Here is a 22,230-nt window from a genome sequence, read left to right on the forward strand (position 1 = left end):
TTCCCCTTCACATGTCCTTCTACTCCCCTTCACATGTCCCTATATTTCTCTTCACATGTCCTTACATTAACCTTCACCTGTCTTTATATTCCCCTTTATGTGATTCTATATTCCCCTTCACATGTCCCTATATTTCCCTTCATATGTTCGTATATTTCCCATTTAGTTGACCATATTTCCCCCTCACATGTTACTTTATCCCCCGTCACATGTCCCTATATTCCCCTTCACATGTCCCTATATTTCGCTTCACGTGACCCTATATTTCCCTTCACACGTTCCTATATTTCCCTTCAAACGTCCCCATATTTCTCTTCACATGCCGCTATATTCCTATTAACATCTCTCGAGACCCGTGAACAACCCATTCTTTCCGTAAAAGGCGACTAATGGGATCGAGTGGTCAAGCTCGCTGACTTAGTTGATGCATTTCATCGTATCCCAAAAGCGTGGATCTATGCTCATGATGTCAATCACTAGTTTATCTGGTCCAGAATCGATTATTCACAGATCAGTGTCATATAGCTGGAACATTGCTGAGTGTGGCGTTAAAAATCACCCTATTTTCCCCTCATATGTCGTGATAGTTCCCTTCACATGTTATATAGTTATATCGTGACATATAAGTTCGATGTGGGAGGAAAGTGATGTTTTAGACCTACCCGTGAATACATCCGGGGTAGAATAGCTCTTCAGCAACCTATGCTTGCTGTAAAAGCGACTCTGCTTGTCGTAAGAGGCGACTATCGGGATCGGGTGGTCAGGTTACCTGACTTGGTTGATGCATGTCATCGATCCCAATTGCGTGGATCGATGTGTTTGACGTCAATCACTGGATTGTCTGGTCCAGACTCGATTATTTACAGGCCGCCGTCATACAGCTGGAATATTGCCTCGCTGGCCTGGATATCCCACGTGGTTTCATACAACCTATACCCAATACGCTTCAGAAACTGAATGTCGCCCTGGCGTACATATGACGCTTACAGTAACGGGAAAAGCCATGGTTGTTTCATTTCAGTTAACTCCATTGGACAATTAGGAATGTTTGCCTACCTCTCGTATTACTATTTCGAACACACGTTAATGAATATGAATTAACGCCGCCTTTAGCAACATTCCAGCAAGTTCACGGCGGGAGGGCCACACAGGGGCTTCACACAATTTACTCACTAGGCTGCCTCACCACACCTGGAACAAGTGTTATATAATGGCATGTGTTATGGTATGAAATACAAAATACATTTAAACAATGACAGACGTTATCAGAAGAGTGTCATGGCATTCTGAAACATGTTATGTTACTGTCGTTGATAGTGTGGCTCTCCTGGTAATCCCCGGTTGACGGCCTAAGTCGACACCACCGAGGCAGATAACGTGAAGGCTTTTTTTTCTCTCAATTGAATCATGTTCACTGGTTATGTATGATTTTTTCTTTTCCAGGTTGTACTAGTTGCCTTCATCGATCTTACTGTTGGTTAAGCTTGCATGTGGCAATGGATAATCCTTTAAGCATGCCGCACTGTGGTATCTAAAGCTGAAATTTCGTTCCCTGAAAACACATTGTACGATCCATAACGGAGTCCAGTCATGGGGTATGTATGCTTTGTTCCCAGTACAGGGTGGTATGCAAACTTGACTTAATATCACCAAGTCACATTCATTCCGATGTTTAGGTATAAGGCAATGTAATGTAGTTTTAGAGTTCATAGGAATTTCTTCTGTCTTTTGAGAACTATTTCCTGTTTACGGTATCTACAAATCTAACCTCTCACTTTGGTGACTGTCCGCCATTACACCTATACATGTGAGGTAATTAGTACAGGAACACTGTATGTTCCTGTAGATGGTCACATCATAGGATACCAGTGTATGTTCCTGTAGATGGTCACATCATGGGATACCACTGTATGTTCCTGTAGATGGTCACATCATAGGATACCACTGTATGTTCCTGTAGATGTCACATCATGGGATACCACTGTATGTTCCTGTAGATGGTCACATCATAGGATACCACTGTATGTTCCTGTAGATGTCACATCATGGGATACCACTGTATGTTCCTGTAGATTGTCATATCATAGGATACCACTGTATGTTCCTGTAGATGGTCACATCATAGGATACCACTGTATGTTCCTGTAGATGTCACATCATAGGATACCACTGTATGTTCCTGTAGATGGTCACATCATGGGATACCACTGTATGTTCCTGTAGATAGTCACATCATAGGATACCACTGTATGTTCCTGTAGATGGTCACATCATGGGATACCACTGTATGTTCCTGTAGATTGTCATATCATGGGATACCACTGTATGTTCCTGTAGATGGTCACATCATAGGATACCACTGTATGTTCCTGTAGATGTCACATCATAGGATACCACTGTATGTTCCTGTAGATTGTCATATCATGGGATACCACTGTATGTTCCTGTAGATGTCACATCATAGGATACCACTGTATGTTCCTGTAGATGGTCACATCATGGGATACCACTGTATGTTCCTGTAGATGGTCACATCATGGGATACCACTGTATGTTCCTGTAGATGGTCACATCATAGGATACCACTGTATATTCCTGTAGATGTCACATCATGGGATACCACTGTATGTTCCTGTAGATGTCACATCATAGGATACCACTGTATGCTCCTGTAGATGGTCACATCATAGGATACCACTGTATGTTCCTGTAGATGTCACATCATAGGATACCACTGTATGTTCCTGTAGATGGTCACATCATGGGATACCACTGTATGTTCCTGTAGATGGTCGCATCATGGGATACCAATGTATGTTCCTGTAGATGGTCACATCATAGGATACCACTGTATGTTCCTGTAGATGGTCACATCATAGGATACCACTATATGTTCCTGTAGATGGTCACATCATGGGATACCACTGTATGTTCCTGTAGATTGTCACATCATAGGATACCACTATATGTTCCTGTAGATGGTCACATCATAGGATACAAAGACCGTGAAAGAAGCAGGGAGCAAGTGAAAGTTAGTCAAGATACTATCGCCGTGGAGCAGCTACAAAACATGGCACTAAATAATTTATTTCTGTATCCGTATTACAAAACGAGTATGGCACTTTGTTAACAAAAATAATTGTGCTTTGTTACAAAATGTAAAAAAAGATTCCTATTCAAAACAAATGACTATTTCCATTGAATGTACACATATTATATTTTCCATGGTGTATATCTCATGAAAGCAATCACGTTGACACCCATGGTGTAGACCAATACAAGTTTGAAGAAATGCCTTTGTGACCGATTGTATAAGATATGCTGTTTCCTCCGGGTATATTTGCAACCAATGTGTCCCGCGCTGTATCAATCAGTTGCGCCCTTGCGCCACCACCACTGGCTGTATATTTACAATGGTCTCCTCAGACAGGTCATGTGTTCTGTCCCCCAGGGCCATGTCTTCAGCAGCCGTGCTGATTGCCCTCCTGCTTCTCCAACTCTCCCCGACTGGAAGCACCCTCCTCAACATCCACAACAACAAATATGACAACCTCGTTGTAGCCATTCACGACAGCGTGCCAGAGAACCTCACCCTCATCTCCGAGATGAAGGTAAGCAAGGTGTAGGATGACGGACAGCGTGCCAGAGAACCTCACCCTCATCTCCGAGATGAAGGTAAGCAAGGTGTAGGATGACGGACAGCGTGCCAGAGAACCTCACCCTCATCTCCGAGATGAAGGTAAGCAAGGGTGAGATGACGGACAGCGTGCCAGAGAACCTCACCCTCATCTCCGAGATGAAGGTAAGCAAGGTGTAGGATGACGGACAGCGTGCCAGAGAACCTCACCCTCATCTCCGAGATGAAGGTAAGCAATGTGTAGGATGACGGACAGCGTGCCAGAGAACCTCACCCTCATCTCCGAGATGAAGGTAAGCAATGTGTAGGATGACGGACAGCGTGCCAGAGAACCTCACCCTCATCTCCGAGATGAAGGTAAGCAATGTGTAGGATGACGGACAGCGTGCCAGAGAACCTCACCCTCATCTCCGAGATGAAGGTAAGAAAGGGTGAGATGACGGACAGCGTGCCAGAGAACCTCACCTTCATCTCCGAGATAAAGGTAAGCAAGGTGTACGTTTCTTCTTTTAAGAAAATATTTCGAACATGTCCCGAGGCTAATATTTGTTTTGGCTGTCTATTCCCTCACTCAATGGCCATCTGTACGCCTATCTGTACGCTCACCTCTCTCAGTGTGGCCTTGTTTGTTTGCCTGTCCGTCATCCTACACAGATGCTCATCTGTGCGCCCACCTCTCTCAGGGTGACCTTGTTTATTCTTTTCCGTGGACATATATCTGTTTGTGTCTGTATTTATCTTTCCAGCTACCTACCTACCTGTCTTGATGCCTCCCCGTGTTAGAATCGATCTTCAGCAAACCATTCTTGTCGTAAAAGGCAACTAACGGGATCGGGTGGTGAGACTCGCTGATAGTGTTAATGGTTATCGTCTTATCCCAATCACGTCGATCCATGCTCATGATGGTAATCACTGGATTGTTTGGTCCACATTCGATTATATACAGACCACTGACAGCAGCGATAAACAAAACAAGAAAGTCTTGATGCCTACTAGGGGCGTTCATTAAAGATTTCTCCTGACCCACTTCCGATGGACCTAGTGGAATGAAACTTGGCATAGGTATTAGTCTTTCTCCACATAGGAACCACCAAGAGTTACACAGTGTCACGTATTGAACCAACCGCAAACACAAATGAAGTTGTAATACAGATTTATTCCCTCCCTTAAGTTAATTTTAAAACCCAATAACAATATTTAAATTCAAACAAATACCAAATTATTACCATCTACTACTAATACTAATATCTTAATACTAACAGTACAAATGACTACTACTAATAATACAACTATCTACTACTAACAATACAACTATCACGGTACACTATCCTGATACTAATAATCTACTTCTAACAATACTAACACTACATGACCATGCTGATTCTGGCTGACTGTACAAATTATTACCCTGCCCCGCTATTTAAACTGACCCCAAAGCCCAAGCTACCCCTGACCTCCCTATTGTTACACCAATTAACTCCCCAGCTATCACCCGTACCCAGTCACGCTTCCCTGAACCTAACTTGTTCCCATAGTATTACCTGAAAATATCTAAAAACAACCCGCTAAGCTTAATATACTAATCTAACCATACCATAATACATCTATCTGAAGTACTAACATATAATTTATATATACAAGATTATTTGTGATCTTGACACACACTTCTCCCATCGTTTTATGCAACTATGGAGACCTCGCTTGTAAAAGCCCTCATTTTGCGTCTCAAACCAGGACTTGATCATCTGTGAAACGTTTTCCCTTCAAAAATGACTTCATGGTTGGAAAGAGGTGGAAGTCGGATGATGCAAGGATTTCACAGCCACAGGACCGCGCTTCTGTCTGGGCAACATGAGAGTTGTGTACTGGAGCATTGTCTTGCAGGAGACAGACATTCTTGGTCATCATGCCACGCCTCTTAAACTTGATAGCGTCCCGCAATTTCCACAGCAGTGAACCATAATAAGCTCCTGTAATTGTGGTACCCTTTGCCAGGAAATCCATCATCACAACTCCGTGCTGGTCCCAAAACACCGTGAGCATGACCTTGCCTGCAGAGGGTTGGACACGTGCCTTCTTTGGGGGTGGTGACTCCACATGCTTCCATTGCATCGACTGAACTTAAGTCTCAGGATCATAGTGATGGACTCATGTTTCATCCTGTGTGATAAGTCTGTCAAAAAAGTTTGCCTGTTTTTTTTGGCACATGTCCAAAAGATCCTTTGAGCAATTGACTCGTTCCTGCTTTTGGACAGGTGTGAGCAACCTGGGAATCCATCGTGCAGACACCTTATGCATGTTCAAATTGTCATGGATGATTTTTTCCACAGACCCTACACTGATCTTGACATCTTGTGCTAACTGGCGAACAGTTATACGTCGGTCTGCCAAAATGGCGGTGTCCACTTGATGGATAGTGTCCTCATCAATGGCTAAATTGGGTCGACCAGGAATGGCAGCGGTTTCCACAGATGTCCGACCACAGTTGAACTGGCGATGCCATTGTTTAACAACATCATATGATGGGGCATCTTCCCCATAAGTTGCTTTCATTTCATCGAAAGTTTCTTTTGGTGTGCGACCTTTCAAATATAAAAAAACCCTAATCACTGCTCCGTATTCTACTGGCTCCATTGTCACACCCTACTCGATCATAACACCTGTAAAAGTGGTAAGATTTATAGTTCGGTGCTGCAAATTCAGACATAACCAAAGGATACATGTATCATTACACATGTGAAATTTCAACCAAATATGATAACCCTAAGTGGTTTAGGGGAAATCTTTAATGAACACCCCTTGTAATTCCACATTTAAACTCCATCGTCCGATCCTTGGTTGATAGGTCATTTTATAAAGACAAATGTCCAGTTGAAAACATAAACCACCGGGTAGGAGGGTGGATAAAACCAGTAGACTATGCGTATTTCTGACCAACTTCGGCATGCCATGAGTCGCACCTCGGGCGTGTCCCTAACAACAATAAACCGCTTACAGCATTGTCAGTCTGAGCTGGTTCACCCTGACTGTTAAATTCATAGTCACTAAAACAGATGGCAGGGCAATGCCTTTTGAATTTAAATAAACTGGGGTTTATTTCTACGGCCTGAACTAGTATCCTTATTTCTTCAAAGCTTGACATCTGCCATGCACCGTTCTATGTGTACAGAACGCAGAATAAAATCAAGAAAATTTGAAACTTCAGAACACAGTAGAAAAACAAAGGTGGAAGGCACTTCCTATGATATGATCGTCATGTATTTCTTACAGAGCATTATCAGCGATGCGTCCTCCGCGCTGTACAAGGCAACTAGGAAACGCTCCTACATAGGTAGTGTCACGTTCCTTATCCCGGGCACATGGTCTAAACAGCCAGCTTGGGCCAATGCGAAGGATGAGACATTTGAAGAGGCAGATATCCGAATCGACCAGGCGTCTCCAGTGTATGGCAACAACCCCTACACGGAGCAGCCCGCTGGATGTGGCGACCCCGGGGAGTACATCCACCTCACCCCGGAGTATATCCTCAACCCTCACTACAGGCTCACCAACTGGGGCGAGGGAGGTAGGTGGCCATCGGTCTTCATCTCGCGACATTGTCATTGCAAAGCCTAACATCTACACTCAATGATGGAAGATGGGCAGGGTATGTTGTATAGGCAGACGCTGGTGAATTGACAAGTGCTTGGCAGACGCTCATGGATGGGCAGACTGCTGTATGGCGGATGCTGTTGTGTGGGCGGATGCTGTTGTATGGGCGGATGATGTTGGGGGCGGATGTTGCTGTTTGGGGGATGGATGCTGTTTTGGGGGGCGGATGCTGTTGGGGGAGGGAAATGCTGGGGGGGGGGGGGGGGAATGCTGTTGTATAGTCATATTATGTAGCATGTAAAATGTTATTACGTACAGGTTTCTCTTATGCCATACTGTTTACCATATGGCCAAGTAGACATGTGAATTTGATTGGATAATTAAGGAAATAATGTATTCATAAAATAACAAACAAACGCTTGGAATACGTTCTGCAGGTCGGACGCTCGTCCACGAATTCGCGCATCTCCGTTACGGAGTGTTTGATGAGTATGGACTGAACACCGCGGAATTCCCCAAATTCTACTTGGATGACAACACCTTGATGCCAACTGGGTGTACAAACTCCATCAAAGGTCACCCTCAAGGGAACTGCACCCTCGATCCGGCGACGCACCTGCCGGGGAGCGACTGCTACTTCCTGGCGGACATAGACGGGAACTCCGCCAGGGCGTCCATCATGAATGACCTCTTTGTCAAATCGGTAAGCAGTAACAAGGCCGGATCCAACAATTTTAAAAGAAGGGTTCCAAAATATCAAAATACTCTCTCAAAATAATACAGTTCCGGATCCCCCCATCCCCGCTCAATTTGGATCATGGGGCATGGAATAAATATACCTTTGTATAGACATATTTTGTGATATGAAACATGTCATTTATTTATCATTCGGTAAAATAAAGGCCAACAGTACGCTTTCACAGCCAAATGTAACGAATAGACTATTAAATGTTTGGTGTCACGACCCGATGTTGGGATTGTGGGCTGGATGCATCATATACACAGCGGAATAAGCCGATCTAACTCGGAATCTTGAACAAATCACAGCGCCATCTGGCGTTCTTATTGGGAATGTTTCCCTTTAGTTTTCGGTGTCCTTTTGTATTCGCAGACGTTCTGCAGTACACATTGTCCTTTGTTTCTGGACGTCTTTTCTTTACTATCTATATATCTTATGTTGTTCTTTGAGTTTCATTATTCATATGCAAATATCAATTGTCGTTGCTAAAAAATAATTAGTCTAGATTATTCACCAAAACAGATAAATATTTGGCGTAAGGTCAAAATAGGTGTGAAAATTATATGAATGGACCACTGAAAATCAGAGATGACACCTGTTGGCTGTTACTGCGTACTGTCGATCTTTACGTTTCTACTTATGTAATTTATGTCCCAGTGGGCAACTGTAGGTATCAGTACCTTCGAGATGTAAAGGGGAGTTTGTGCTTTACAAATGTCGTGAATTTGTGTAACTGGGTGTCTGGAATCTCTGTGGGTTTATTGCTTCAAGCAATTGGATTGGATACAAGTAGAAACGTCATTCTTACTAACAATTAATGTGTCAGTATTCATAAGATTTGATGTTACATTAACATTTGAAAATGCTGCACTGACACCACGCCACTGTTTGATATGTGTAAAGATTGTTTTGGGCTGTGCTGATAATTTCACGATTGTTGTAATGTATATCTTTGAAAAGTTTCTGTGGAGAACGTTATGTTGTTATTTTAGTGTTCATTTATGATTGTAACATGAAGGTTTAATATGCGTAACTGCCAAAACACACTACAGTATATTAATTGGTATTTGTGATATTTACTGGCTTGTTACCAGTACATGTAAAGACTATATTCAAGGTATGTTGTGAGTTATGGATCGGGTTGACTAACTTTCCAAACTACCTGGCTCTTTAATGTGCAGGTAACTACATTTTGTGAGAGTAATTCCAATGACCCGGATTACCTCCACAACGACCTGGCCCCGAACCAGCATAACAAGATGTGTAGGGGGAGGGGCACCTGGGACATCATCTTGGAGAACCCAGACTTCGCGGGAGGAGCCAACCCGCCCGTCAACAGGACAGAGGCGGAGATAAGACCTACATTCAATGTCCTGTTCAACAATAAGACCACCGCACACATCGGAGGGGAGGTCTGTGGGAGACCCGTTATCCTGGTCCTGGACCTTTCCGGCTCAATGGTATCGGTAAGTTTTGATTGGAGACGATAATGCTACAGAGGTGGCTGAACAGTTCAGAGCCTAACTACGAAGGGCGTATAGTACACCCTAACAGTTTACATGTGTGAAGTACACCACTTCACATGCTTACAGGGGCGGTCGGGTAGCCTAGTGGTTAAAGCGTTCGCTCGTCACGCTGAAGACCCGGGTTCGATTCCCGACATGGGTACATTATGTGAAGCCCATTTCTGATGTCCCCCGCCGTGATATTGCTGGAATATTGCTAAAAGCGGCGTAAAACCATACTCACTCACTCACTCACTCACTCACTCACATGCTTACAAGCTACACTGGGACCAAAAACACAACCTGGCTGCACATTTCTGCGGGCATAAAAGCCAAAAGGTATTCTCTTTTGATGAAAATGGACAAAATTGACTACCGTACTGTCATCAAGTCAGTGAAAGGACTATCTCCAACAGCCATCCATGCAGACATGATGCCGACTTTCGGGGTTGATGTTCTTTCCTTTACCACTCACCATATGTCACATAGCAATTAGAGTAGGCATCTCTCATGAGAGGAGAGTTCAGAACAATCGGAGGAATGAACTCGGCATGACAAAGGTTTCAACACACTGGGTTCCACGGCTTCTGACTCCTGATCAGAAACAGTCCAGGTTTTCTCTCGTGCAAATTTAGCAGAGCCATCTGATCTTTCCACCTCTTCCCAAAGGAGAGGGTTTTACTGTTCTCCACTTGTGATAATGTTGAAAAATGATTAACAACCAACTCCATCAATGCACATGCAGTCCATCATACTTAGGCTCAGAATGTTTCAGCCACTCCTTCTAGGTCTTAATGTACGGTTTGTCAAATATGAATGTTAAATACCAGAAACCAAGCTCTGGTACTCACAGTATCTGTTTCTGGTACACTTGACGCCATAGGCATGTTATCTTATGCAAATTACTGTATGGAGATTGAATTGTCTTTCAGAACAACCGCTACTTCAAACAAAGTCAGACAGCGGACAAACTCATCAGAGACATCCTCCCCGTGGGAACAAAGGTCGGCGTGGTAACGTTTTCTACCACTGCGTCTACAAGAATATCTCTGACGTCGTTGTCAACAACCTCTGACAGAGACAGGGTGTCCAATCACCTGCTGAAACGGCAGGACTACGGGGGTGGTACCGGGATTGGAAATGGACTCCTTCATGCTAAACAGGTAGACAGAACATACGATTATGAAAGTACATGCATGTTTTATCTTATATAGAATTCGTATTCGTCAAACTATTGCTGATGAAAGACTACCTTCCACTTACTGTTGTTTTTGTAAATGTGGTTCACACATGAAATACTAACTGTTGCCCCCAGATGCTGCAAGGTATAGGTGCATTAAAGGAAGGCAGGATAGTGCTGATCACAGATGGAGAGGAGAATGTATCCCCTTATGTAGCTGATGTGAAAGGAGAACTGATCCAAGCAGGAGTCCGGGTACATGCAGTGGCATACAGTAGTGCGGCTGCCGTGGCTATAGGGAAACTAGCTAATGAAACAGGTCAGTCAAGTTACACCGGGGCAAGTCTGTCTGCCTGTCTGTCTCTCTCTAACTGTCTGTCTGTCTGTCTGTCTGTCTCCATTGATTGGAAGTTGTTGCTAAGGAATATTTCATTAAACAACGCAAGGTCTTCTTACTGGCCTGCTTCTGTTTGTCAGGTGGTCAGTACGCCTACTACTCCGAGGGCGCCACCTCCACCGTCCTGGACAGCGTCATCGAGACGTTGATGAAAGACATATCTATCTGTAACCACAGGGTCCGTATTGAGGTTCGTTGATGACATCGTTTCAAATCAAGTCATGTAAGTAGTCATACATTCCTCGTCGGTAAATGTCATCAATGATGACAGCATGTCATCCATGATGACAGCATGTCAAGACCACTGTTGGTTCGAATGGTGAAATATAATAAGAAAGTTTACAAATAAAGTTTACACAGTTGACTTTTACTAGTCCTGTGTGTTTGTCAGTCCGATAGCCTTAAGCAACCCTAATTCCTTTTCGACTTTCTTGCGCTTGGATTGTGTAAGATGCCTAGCTTGGTCGGAGGCAAATTATGCCATGCACTGCATTGACTCACTTGTTTCCTCAAACTCAAGGGGACAGAAACTTAGAATACCCGGATTTTGTTCCTATGGCCTTAACTATGACAGTGTCCCCCTTTCCATTACCTGTTCATTGTGAAGATGTCTGTGTCCAGACACGGGGAGTATATGAAGTGGACCCAAATATGTACGATATATTTTGTGACGATTTAATCCTGTTCTTTCGAGTTAACTGATATAGAACAGTCATTTCTTCAACTTCCGCGTTCAGGGCCAACTTGGAGGATAAGGTTCAAGGCCATGACTATGGTTTCTGAACCAGCGTAATTTCAGGTTTAATTTCAGATAATGAGAGTAGCTAAGCCTTTAATTCCCACGACACCCGTTGAAGACGTCATCACCATGGACGCTACAGTTGGGAATGACACGATGTTCGTCTTTACACTCCCGCGTGGAGCATCAGTGACGGTGAGTATGTTTCCTCCATTGCGGCTTCATACTTCAAGTTATTTAACAAAGCTTGGTTGCCACGAGAAGCTACATGTAGATGGTTTTATGCATTTCCTTATTGTGTTTAGGTAACCCTGACGTCACCTACTGGCATCAAGTATACCTCAGCTAGTCCTGAATATTCCCTCGACAGCAAACTCAACATTGTCAGATTCAACTTCCAGAAAGCGCAGGTATCATACTTCATTACTTATATAATCATGAGCCGTTTCTGTAATCACCAAGCCAAGCATGATAGTTGCATTTGTTTCTGTATTAAGACAGGAGTATGGCGCTATTCGCTGTTGAGCCCGACGCCTGGCACAGTGACACTTGTGGTGAAGGCGCTACCTGGGGATCACACACAACCCTATGAGATTACTTCCTGGCTGTCCTCCACGGGCGCCGACCTCTCCGGACCTAACCCCACTAAACCTGTCGTCTACGTCAGTGTACGAAAAGGATATTCCCCCGTCGTTGACGCTGATGTAACAGTGACGGTGGAACGACCATCTGGGCCTCCCGCGACGTTAAAACCTATGGACAAGGGGACGTGTAAGTATACCATAGGTCTTTGTAACAGATTTTGGGTAATAGGGTTTGTAAACCGTAGTGTATATGTAATCCGTAGTTATTGAGAGAGTATGGGTAATGGGATGTGTATGTACTCTGTAGTTATTGAGAGGGTGTGGGTAGTAGGGTGTGTATGTATAGCATTTGCTTGGAATTGCACAACGTCCCTATGTGTGTTTCTAACATGGCCGTGTTGTATAGGGTTGTGTAGAGGACCTCAGGGACCTGGCAACATATACTGACCATGAGGCTTCTGGAGGTGATACAAGTAATAGACACACAGCCTCGAGGTGCCTGTATTATATATACTTTAAATGTTAAGTTACTGCCTATAACAGGACCAGGTTCGATCCGGAGTTCATGAAAGTGTAAGTACATGTTCAGACATGACTCTTGTTTACTGTTTTGGTGGTGTGTACATGGAATGAGTTGCAGATCCTCCAGCTTCATTAATAAACAAGTGAGGCAATGTCACTGCTTACATTTGCTGGCACGGACGTGCGTGTGTCTCTGCATTACTTTATTCACTTGTTCTATCCACAAAATATGCATTTCTATAATACATATTAACATATTCCATGCAATCCTATGTCCCTACATTGAGAGAGGCCGTCACATGCTTGTGTTCCAGTGCCGGACAACAAGGCTGATGACGGGGTGTATTCTGTGTACTTCACCCAGTTCACTGGCAACGAGAGGTACTCCCTGGATGTGGACGTGAGAACTATCGCCCACAAAACACGCTACTTCCTTCAGGGGGGTCCTGCCTTCGGGAGGGCCAACTCCAGATACCCCAGTATGTTTGTATCTGTGCCACACTAAGGGCATCATTTCTACACACATTGCATTGAATCCATTGATTCAGTGCATCTATTTCGTACACGATACTCACCGCCAAAAGAAACGCCAACTATAGAAACATATGAAGAAGTTTGTAAGTTAAGAAGAAAAAGAGAAAAACTATCAGTCAACAGAGTGTCTTTATTCTTATCACGATATGCTGCATGTGATTTCCAAACTTTGCACGTTAATTCTCTACGCGACAAATGGGACATTTCAAGTCATGGATCTCTGATGTCACATTTGAAACAACATACCAGTATGTTCGTTTGTGCATTGAACCAATCTAATATCTCATGCATGTGGGTCATTCTTCATATATTAACCAACACATATGTTATTCGCTTTTCTTTTGTCTATGGATCAAATAGAGCATAATGTGTGCACTCACTCATTAATAAGCACTGAAAGATTGTAACCGAATCAATTGAACTTTGAATATAATGGTAAATTGTCCTTATATCTCAAGGCGTCCTCTGTAACCTTGTAGCCTTGTTGTCCGTGTTTACCAGATACCACAGCCACTGTAAAAACTGTGGATGCCGACAGCTTCACCCGCACCACGTCTCCTGGTGCCATGGACGTTACTGGATTTGTACCTGGAAAAGACGTGTATCCCCCTGGTAGAGTCATCGATCTCAAGGTCGTCACTTCCAGTGCAAATATTGGAACAGTGACCTTGACCTGGACTGCCCCTGGGGACGATCTCGACGTTGGCACTGGTGAATATTTTGGTTTATTGTGTTCCGGATTATATAGAAGCAATGTTATCGAAGTTGAAGGAAATAGAATACAACAAAAAATTATTCCGGTGTCCGAGGATGGGTGGGAGGTTGCTAGCTATATTTTCAGCTATATCTTCAAAGCCAGATAGGTATTTACTTTAGAATGTGAGCCTAAAAAACAGCTTGCAGCAATGTACTTTTTGTGACTGACAATATCATCTTTTTCAACTGTCAGAAGTACATTTATCTGAGGTTGGCATAGTGGGTTTACTAGGGTTGATGATCAATTCTTCATGCATTATTTTTCATAGTGATTGCAATAGGATGAACCACATATGTAAATCGCGACTGATAATTATTTGCTGATAATCATTTTCTAAGATTTTGGATCACATCTACACCGTCATTTATGGTGTTAAAAAACAAGTGGACCTACATTTGTGTTTTGCAAAGCTTCTTTGGGCTGCTTAATTAGTACTTTTCTAAAGATGTACCAACTATTTCCGTTATAGAGATTGCAATTGGAGGGACCAGATTTTACTAAATATTTACTTTTAACCATTTTCTGAAATATGGGTTCATCTCTCCCGTCATATATAAGGATCAGAACCGGTGGGCCCACATTTGTAAATCGTTTGGCTGAGGTTCACGTAGTAAATCCGCATCTTCCGGAGGCAAGGGAGTTAACTGTCAACACAAGTCACGTTTATAGTCAGTCCTTGCTTCGTGAGGACGGTGAACAAACATTTGCACATAATTTACATTGATAAAAAGTAACAAAAGCAAGTTCGTAATACTGTGTTTTTGGACGTAGTTCATACTACAGGCGCAGTTTGTTTGGAATGTGTGCCCACCTCGAATTTTTGATTAGGCAAACAGAGTTAGCTGCCATCTCGAACCAACGACATTTCTATATTATATTGTCACTCTTGCAGATTTATGTCTTTTTGTAAATCAGTATTCTAAATTTAATTTTCAGCTTCCAGATACGAAATACGAATCGCAGAAACTTATAAAGAACTGCACACAGATTTCTCGTCGTGCCAAAAGGTGACACAATCTATGATATCCGGACCTGTGGCGCCTAAACCGGCCGGCAGCAGAGAGAAGATGACGATCAAGACCCCAGTGGGTTGGACGACCGTCTGGTTTGCCCTGGTGACCTTTGATGAAGTCAATCACGCATCTGAAAAATCCAACATAGCTGTGGCAACTTTCAAACCAGTAAAGATGAATGGCCTAGTAACCGCCGAAACAACACGCCTAAAGACTGGACAGTCGGTGACCGCACGACCTATGACAACGACGGCTCCAAGCGCAGGTATGATCGGCGCTATTGTGGGCGGCACGTTAGGCGGTGTTGCTATTGTTGCAGCAGCTGCTGTTGTTATAGCTAAGATGTTCATCAGCAAGAAGGTTCTCCATAGGCCGTCAGACCCGCAGGATGCCCCAATGACCGAGCCAGCTGTTCCTAACAAGTCGGTTTTCTTACAAATGAAATATTGAAATACTGAACGATGACTGCAGGGAAATTTGACATGTAATCACGATCAGTTGTTGAAATTTAATGTATACGATATTCCACTTGATCACACTTAAACTTCGTGTTTGTCCATCAACCACAAATGACATTATCTGACAAGGCTTGTACAGAGATCATTGCTGAGTCAGACCAGAGACAGTGTATGTCTAGAGTGAAAATGACAATGAGTATAGATTGTTGTCCTTAGCTTGGACACGGCATGAGGTCAATGACGTATACAAAACGAAGACATTTATTCATACTTCTAATTCACAATGATGTGTATAGATGAAGTAAAATACATTTCCACGATGTTTCCCTTATATATGTATCATATATGTATATGTCTGCGTGCGTGAAGTGAATAAGCAATAAATACATTCATAATTTAGCACTGATATCAACCTTTCACACCATCCAACACAGACGTATGGCAGTTGCAAGTACACCAGGTCGTGGAGGAACGCCCACAGTGATGCAGTTAGTGAACAATACCACTTAGGTTCTCGTCACCCAGGGGTGAACAATACCACTTTGGTCCTCGTCACCCGGAGGTGAACAATACCACTTAGGTCCTCGTCACCCAGTGGTGAACAATACAACTTACGTCCTCGTCACCCTCTGGTGAACAATACCACTTAGGTCCTCGTCACCCTCTGGAGAACAATACCACTTAGGTCCTCGTCACCCTGTGGTGAACAATACCACTTAGGTCCTCGTCACCCAGAAGTGAACAATACCACTTAGGTCCTCGTCACCCAGAGGTGAACAATACCATTTAGGTCCTCGTCACCCTCTGGTGAACAATACCACTTAGGTCCTCGTCACCCTCTGGTGAACAATACTACTTAGGTCCTCGTCACCCATCGGTGAACAATACCACTTAGGTCCTCGTTACCCTCTGCTGAACAATACCACTTAGGTCCTCGTCACCCTGTGGTGAACAATACCACTTAGGTCCTCATCACCCAGAGGTGAACAATACCACCTAGGTTCTCGTCACCCTCTGGTGAACAATACCACTTAGGTCCTCGTCACCCGCTGGTAAACAATACCACTTAGGTCCTCATCATCCGGAGGTGAACAATACCACTTAGGTCCTCGTCACCCAGAGGTGAACAATACCACTTAGGTCCTCGTCACCCAGAGGTGAACAATACCACTTTGGTCCTCGTCACCCGGAGGTGAACATTACCACTTAGGTCCTCGTCACCCAGAGGTGAACAATACCACTTAGGTCCTCGTCACCCAGAGGTGAACAATACCACTTAGGTCCTCGTCACCCTGTACATCACGGCGTGGAGGAAAGCCTACGGTGATGCATGTGGTGAACAATACCACTTTTGTACCAGTATGTAACGTCAAGTTTGTCGAGGTTGACCGTCGAGAAGAGACTAATATCTGTATCGTTGATGTGAGTGTTTATCCCCCTGAAGATCAATGGTGAAATCCCTGTTTGGTTCATGTGAGTGTTTAGGGGCGGGCCATTTGATATTGAGCGGGGAGCCCGGGAGTTTTGGGTAGAGTCATGTTTTTCTTTTCTTCAGTTATAGGGGCTGAAATATTTTTTTCTGAAAAGAGATCTGAGATTTTCTTTTACAGCACATTTCAAATTCAAGAAAGAATGGAAAGAATGCTAACATTTCCTCATTGTTCACTACAAAATAATAACTGTACAGATGTGGGTGATTTTGAAACAGAACAATTAAAATAGCAGTATAATAAAGCATTTTCTATGATACTAAATAAAAACCCATTTTTTACAATGCCATGGGTAGCAAGAAATAAAGAAACATTACCAAACTGAAAGTTTGGAACTTGGGTCCAAACCCAAATAGTGTTACAAAATGACAACCCCAACAGTTTGCTGTGTAATGCACGTGAAACATTACCAAGATCAGTGGAACTTGAGTTTGAAGTGAAACCTTTGGTGCACTTGCAGCATGCCAGCCTGCAAAGATATGGATATAAAAGGAACTATGTACTGCTCATTCACACCCAAACCGTTGGACAGTGACATTAATGGTACTGAATGAACAAGCCATTGGTATGATAGATTAAGAAGCAACGCATGACCATGTTGCAAGGAGCTTGGCTGTAGCCGAATGACAGTCACCTGGCTGATGGTCCGTTATAGGCACACCAGCTGGACGGGAGACAAGCGATACTTCATTGTCGCCTTGGCCGACTCCACAACTAGCCATGCACCATAACAATATCCACGAACGTCGTGGAGTTCTTTTTCCCAAAAACATTTTTAAAAATATTGAAAGTCCCAGAACACAGTCAAATGCATTTCTCCAATCACAAAGATCAGTTACATACTAATATATGTTGATGACATAATATTTTCTGAAACGTTTTTGGAACATTTGAGTCACCTCAAGGCAGTATTCCAAAAGATGAAAGAAGCAGGGATCACTCTAAAATTGTAACAAAACAAGTCACCTACTTAGGGCATAGCTTCAGTAAAGATGTCATCCATGTCGATATACTTCAAAAATAGATTCAGTAACGCAGATCCAACCCTCTAAAAACGTCCATGTCTTGTGTCATTTCTTGGATTTGGTTTGGTATTATATATTTGTAGAAAACTTTTCTGACATCGCGTCTTTCGAATGGTCCAACAATTGCCAACAGGGATTTGAAAAGCTAAAGTAAGCCCTTACAACAACCCCCATCCTTGCATATCCTGACAAAAAAAACCTTTCATCCTCACAACTGATGCATCTCAAACAAAACGTAACGTGGAATGATGTTGTGAATTCATGTCTATTGGCCATACAAGTATCTTCCTGTTCTGTTGTTGGGAACAAACAATGTTGATTGGTAACGTTTCTTTTGCTTATCAGTTTTCAAGTAATGGTATATGATGCTTAATGGTCCTTTCCCATCACAGTCAACAACTGTTTGGAATGATTATTAATAAATAAGGGTTACAGGCACACTGGCGCTCTGTCAAAGATTTTCTCACGAAATATTTTGTATTGATAAGGAAGGCCATATTGTGGTCGAGACTCTTTTATTTAGAGTTTTTTATTTTCACAAAATTATAAGCTGTGTTTTTTTACCCTCTCCCCTAGAAATCATGTGGTTCAACCAGCCTGAAGACCAGTCACAAATCCCTCTATTTTTATATAAGCGTTGATTCACATGGAGGCCAGTGATAAATAGATCGATGAATGTTTAGTGTGGAACCAGTAACACTATCTGTTGGCAGTACTTGACTGCCCCCAACATGTACATGACTGTCAGTGTTAATTTGGAAACCGCATGCCCTGTAATCTGCAAGGGGGCATTGCATTACCTGTTATCTTATATATTGCTGATCGAGGGGCAGCTGATCCATGGCATGGCACTGGTGTCGCCCAATGATATATGACGTGTACCCTAACTTATTTGGAGTAGGGGGATCACTACCAGGAAGACATGATATACACGTTTACTGGAAACCGTACATGCAAAGACATGACGTCCCTTGAGACGCACATTTTGATCCGATAGTGTCATGCAAAGTAAGATTGAAGAGGTAAAAAATACACTAAGATATTAATCTTTTCTTCCCCATCTAACACAAAACATAGCAACTAATCCATTTTGCACTCATGTCCTACATTGCACACAGACACCATACGTTGTACACAAGCTCACTACATTATGCACTGACACCCTATAGTGAACATATACACCCTAATGTTAACACATACTAGTAACACTAGTAACACAAGAATTTTACCTTATTAATTGAACACAAGATTAACAAGACAGTGTTCCCGTGTACAGATACGTACAGTTTATAGCGGTGCCACTACACTGGGGTGGTGACAGTCAGTATAGGGGAAGCCGACTCACAGATACGTACAGTGTACAGGGCTGACGCTACACTGGGGTGGTGACAGTCAGTATAGAGGAAGTCGGCTCACAGATACGTACAGTGTACAGGGCTGAAGCTACACTGGGGTGGTGACAGTCAGTATAGAGGAAGTCGGCTCACAGATACGTACAGTTTACAGGGCTGACGCTACACTGGGATGGTGACAGTCAGTATAGAGGAAGTCGGCACAGATACGTACAGTGTACAGGGCTGACGCTACACTGGGATGGTGACAGTCAGTATAGAGGAAGTCGGCTCACAGATACGTACAGTTTACAGGGCTGACGCTACACTGGGGCGGTGACAGTCAGTATAGAGGACGTCGGCACAGATACATACAGTGTACAGGGCTGACGCTACACTGGGGTGGTGACAATCAGTATAGAGGACGTCGGCACAGGTACATGCAGTTTACAGGACTGACGCTACACTGGGGTGGTGACAGTCAGTATAGAGGAAGCCGGCTCACAGATACGTACAGTTTACAGGGCTGACGCTACACTGGGATGGTGACAGTCAGTATAGAGGACGTCGGCACAGATACGTACAGTGTACAGGGCTGACGCTACACTGGGGTGGTGACAGTCAGTATAGAGGAAGCCAGCTCACAGATACGTACAGTTTACAGGGCTGAAGCTACACTGGGGTGGTGACAGTCAGTATAGAGGAAGTCGGCTCACAGATACGTACACTGTACAGGGCTGACGCTACACTGGGATGGTGAGAGAGAGAGAGAGAGAGAGAGAGAGAGAGAGAGAGAGAGAGAGAGAGAGAGAGAGAGAGAGAGAGAGAGAGAGAGAGAGAGAGAGAGAGAGAGAGAGAAAAAAAAACGTTGGAAACGTTGTTCGGGTGCTTGTGTTGCTGAGAGAGACTCGTTGGGTGGTAGGGTCTTGAGACCACACGACCTCATTTGGCACATGGCCGCAACCACGAGTTTCAGCATGATAACGCCCGTGCCCACACTGCGAGAGCAACAAGAGACTTCCTGCAGCAGAATGGCGTCAGAACCATGCAGTGGCTTGCCCTCAGTCCCGATTTAAATCCCATTGAGCACCTATGGGATGAGATTCAAAGACGGCTGAATGACGTCCGACCAAGGCCGAAAACTGCAGCTGGACTGCATCAGGCGTTCCTCAGAGTATGGGCTCAACCGCCTCATTCATTCCATGCATCGACGTTGCACGGCAATCATCAATGTACATGGCGGACACACGAGATACTGACTTGTGATGCCATTTTCTCAGAGACTAGTGTCGTCGTTCGCTTTGAGAACATTTGACAGTTTCATTTCAACCTTGATGATCAGTTTTGCCAAGTTTCATCTTTTTAATATGTCTTAAAGTATGTTTGCAGTGTTTGGACAAATAAGGTTTCCCATATATCTATCCATGGTGACGTTTCTTTTGCGGTTCAGTATATGATCCATTGATACATAAGGTGAGGATATGATTCCTTAGACATGGAACACGGTATTCTGACGTTTGAAATACTGGAAAAGCAAGCTATCAATACCCTTCAATGATGAACTCCCAATAATTGACATCCTAGATTTAAAGGCACTGACTTTCTTATACAGGGAACTACATTTTGTGAGAGTAATGCCAAAGACCGGGATTACCTCTACAACGGCCTGGCCCCGAACCTGCATAACAAGATGTGTGGAGGGAGGGGCACCTGGGATGTGATTATGGAACATTCAGACTTCGCGGGAGGGGGCAACCCGCCTGTCAACATGACTGTGGATCAAACGAGACCAAACATCAGAATATTGTACAACAGAGGACTCAAGACACCATCAGGCGATGACATCTGTGGCAGACCAGTAGTTCTGGTTCTGGATCTGTCTGGTTCCATGCTTGAAGTGAGGGTCCTTCCTGGAATGATATCCCGTTGTTTGGGGTATCATTGTTCGTTTAGTATAGGGGAATAAACGATTCGTGGTCGTTGTTTATCATATAAAAAACACAGCGGGGAGAATAAACCATGAGGGGCGCAGTCGTTTATTGCTTAACCATGAGCTATCAAGATAATGTACATCCTCTTCAAGTATATTGATAAACTGTAAAGCTTTAAAATAATTACCTGGTTTTTAATAATGATGACACCCTGTATATAATTTGACCTCTCAACCGACGTTACACCCCCCAAGATCGTTGCCGGTGTTAACTGCAAGCCACAGACCGTGACATCGGGGGGTCTAAAACAGTCACGATGATTGCAGCTGTCAGTGCAGTTGGCGGTAATGTTCCTCATTCTTTTGTATTTCCTGGTCAACGGATGAGAGAAGAACTGTTGTCTGAAGCAACACCTGGAGCCTCTGGCCACTGCAGCAATGGCGGCAAGCGACGACTAGAGTTGACGAGTGCAGTCAGTAAAATGTGAGTGAATATCCTTTAACAGATGTTTGTTGACATTTACAGAAAATGAAATGATTTTATTAGGACGTGTATAGATTTACCGCGCACTTTTCGTACATCGCCGAAAACAGGTGAAACCGGGATATCGGAAGACGTTAAAAATTTGTTCTTGTTGTTACCCTGTCTGGCGCTGGGTATTATGAGGCTAAAACAAGGACTGGTCGGCTCAAAGTCAGTATGCTGTGTCTGAATGGGGTATTTGTGTGAACCTGTTGCATGGTATCTCAGTAGGCTAGCACTATAAAATCGGCATTAGTCCGGACTAGTACAAGCAT

The 22,230-nt window shown here is 43.6% G+C and overlaps 1 protein-coding gene across 1 annotated transcript; it reads left to right on the top strand.

Moving 5' to 3' along the window:
- The first annotated feature begins 3,455 nt into the window (after positions 1–3,455).
- LOC139458761 (calcium-activated chloride channel regulator 1-like) lies at positions 3,456–15,648 on the top strand. The gene is made up of 13 exons (XM_071240178.1): positions 3,456–3,611; positions 6,908–7,202; positions 7,666–7,931; positions 9,149–9,433; positions 10,405–10,635; positions 10,788–10,971; positions 11,130–11,239; positions 11,861–11,983; positions 12,094–12,198; positions 12,286–12,559; positions 13,209–13,373; positions 13,930–14,139; positions 15,122–15,648. The coding sequence occupies exons 1-13, from the start codon at positions 3,456–3,458 to the stop codon at positions 15,646–15,648; spliced, it is 2,931 nt and encodes a 976-aa protein (XP_071096279.1).
- Positions 15,649–22,230: the final 6,582 nt, after the last annotated feature.

The sequence above is a fragment of the Haliotis cracherodii genome, unplaced genomic scaffold (genome assembly GCF_022045235.1).
Source record: "Haliotis cracherodii isolate W230 unplaced genomic scaffold, xgHalCrac1.p SCAF_1, whole genome shotgun sequence".
Taxonomy (NCBI): domain Eukaryota; kingdom Metazoa; phylum Mollusca; class Gastropoda; order Lepetellida; family Haliotidae; genus Haliotis; species Haliotis cracherodii.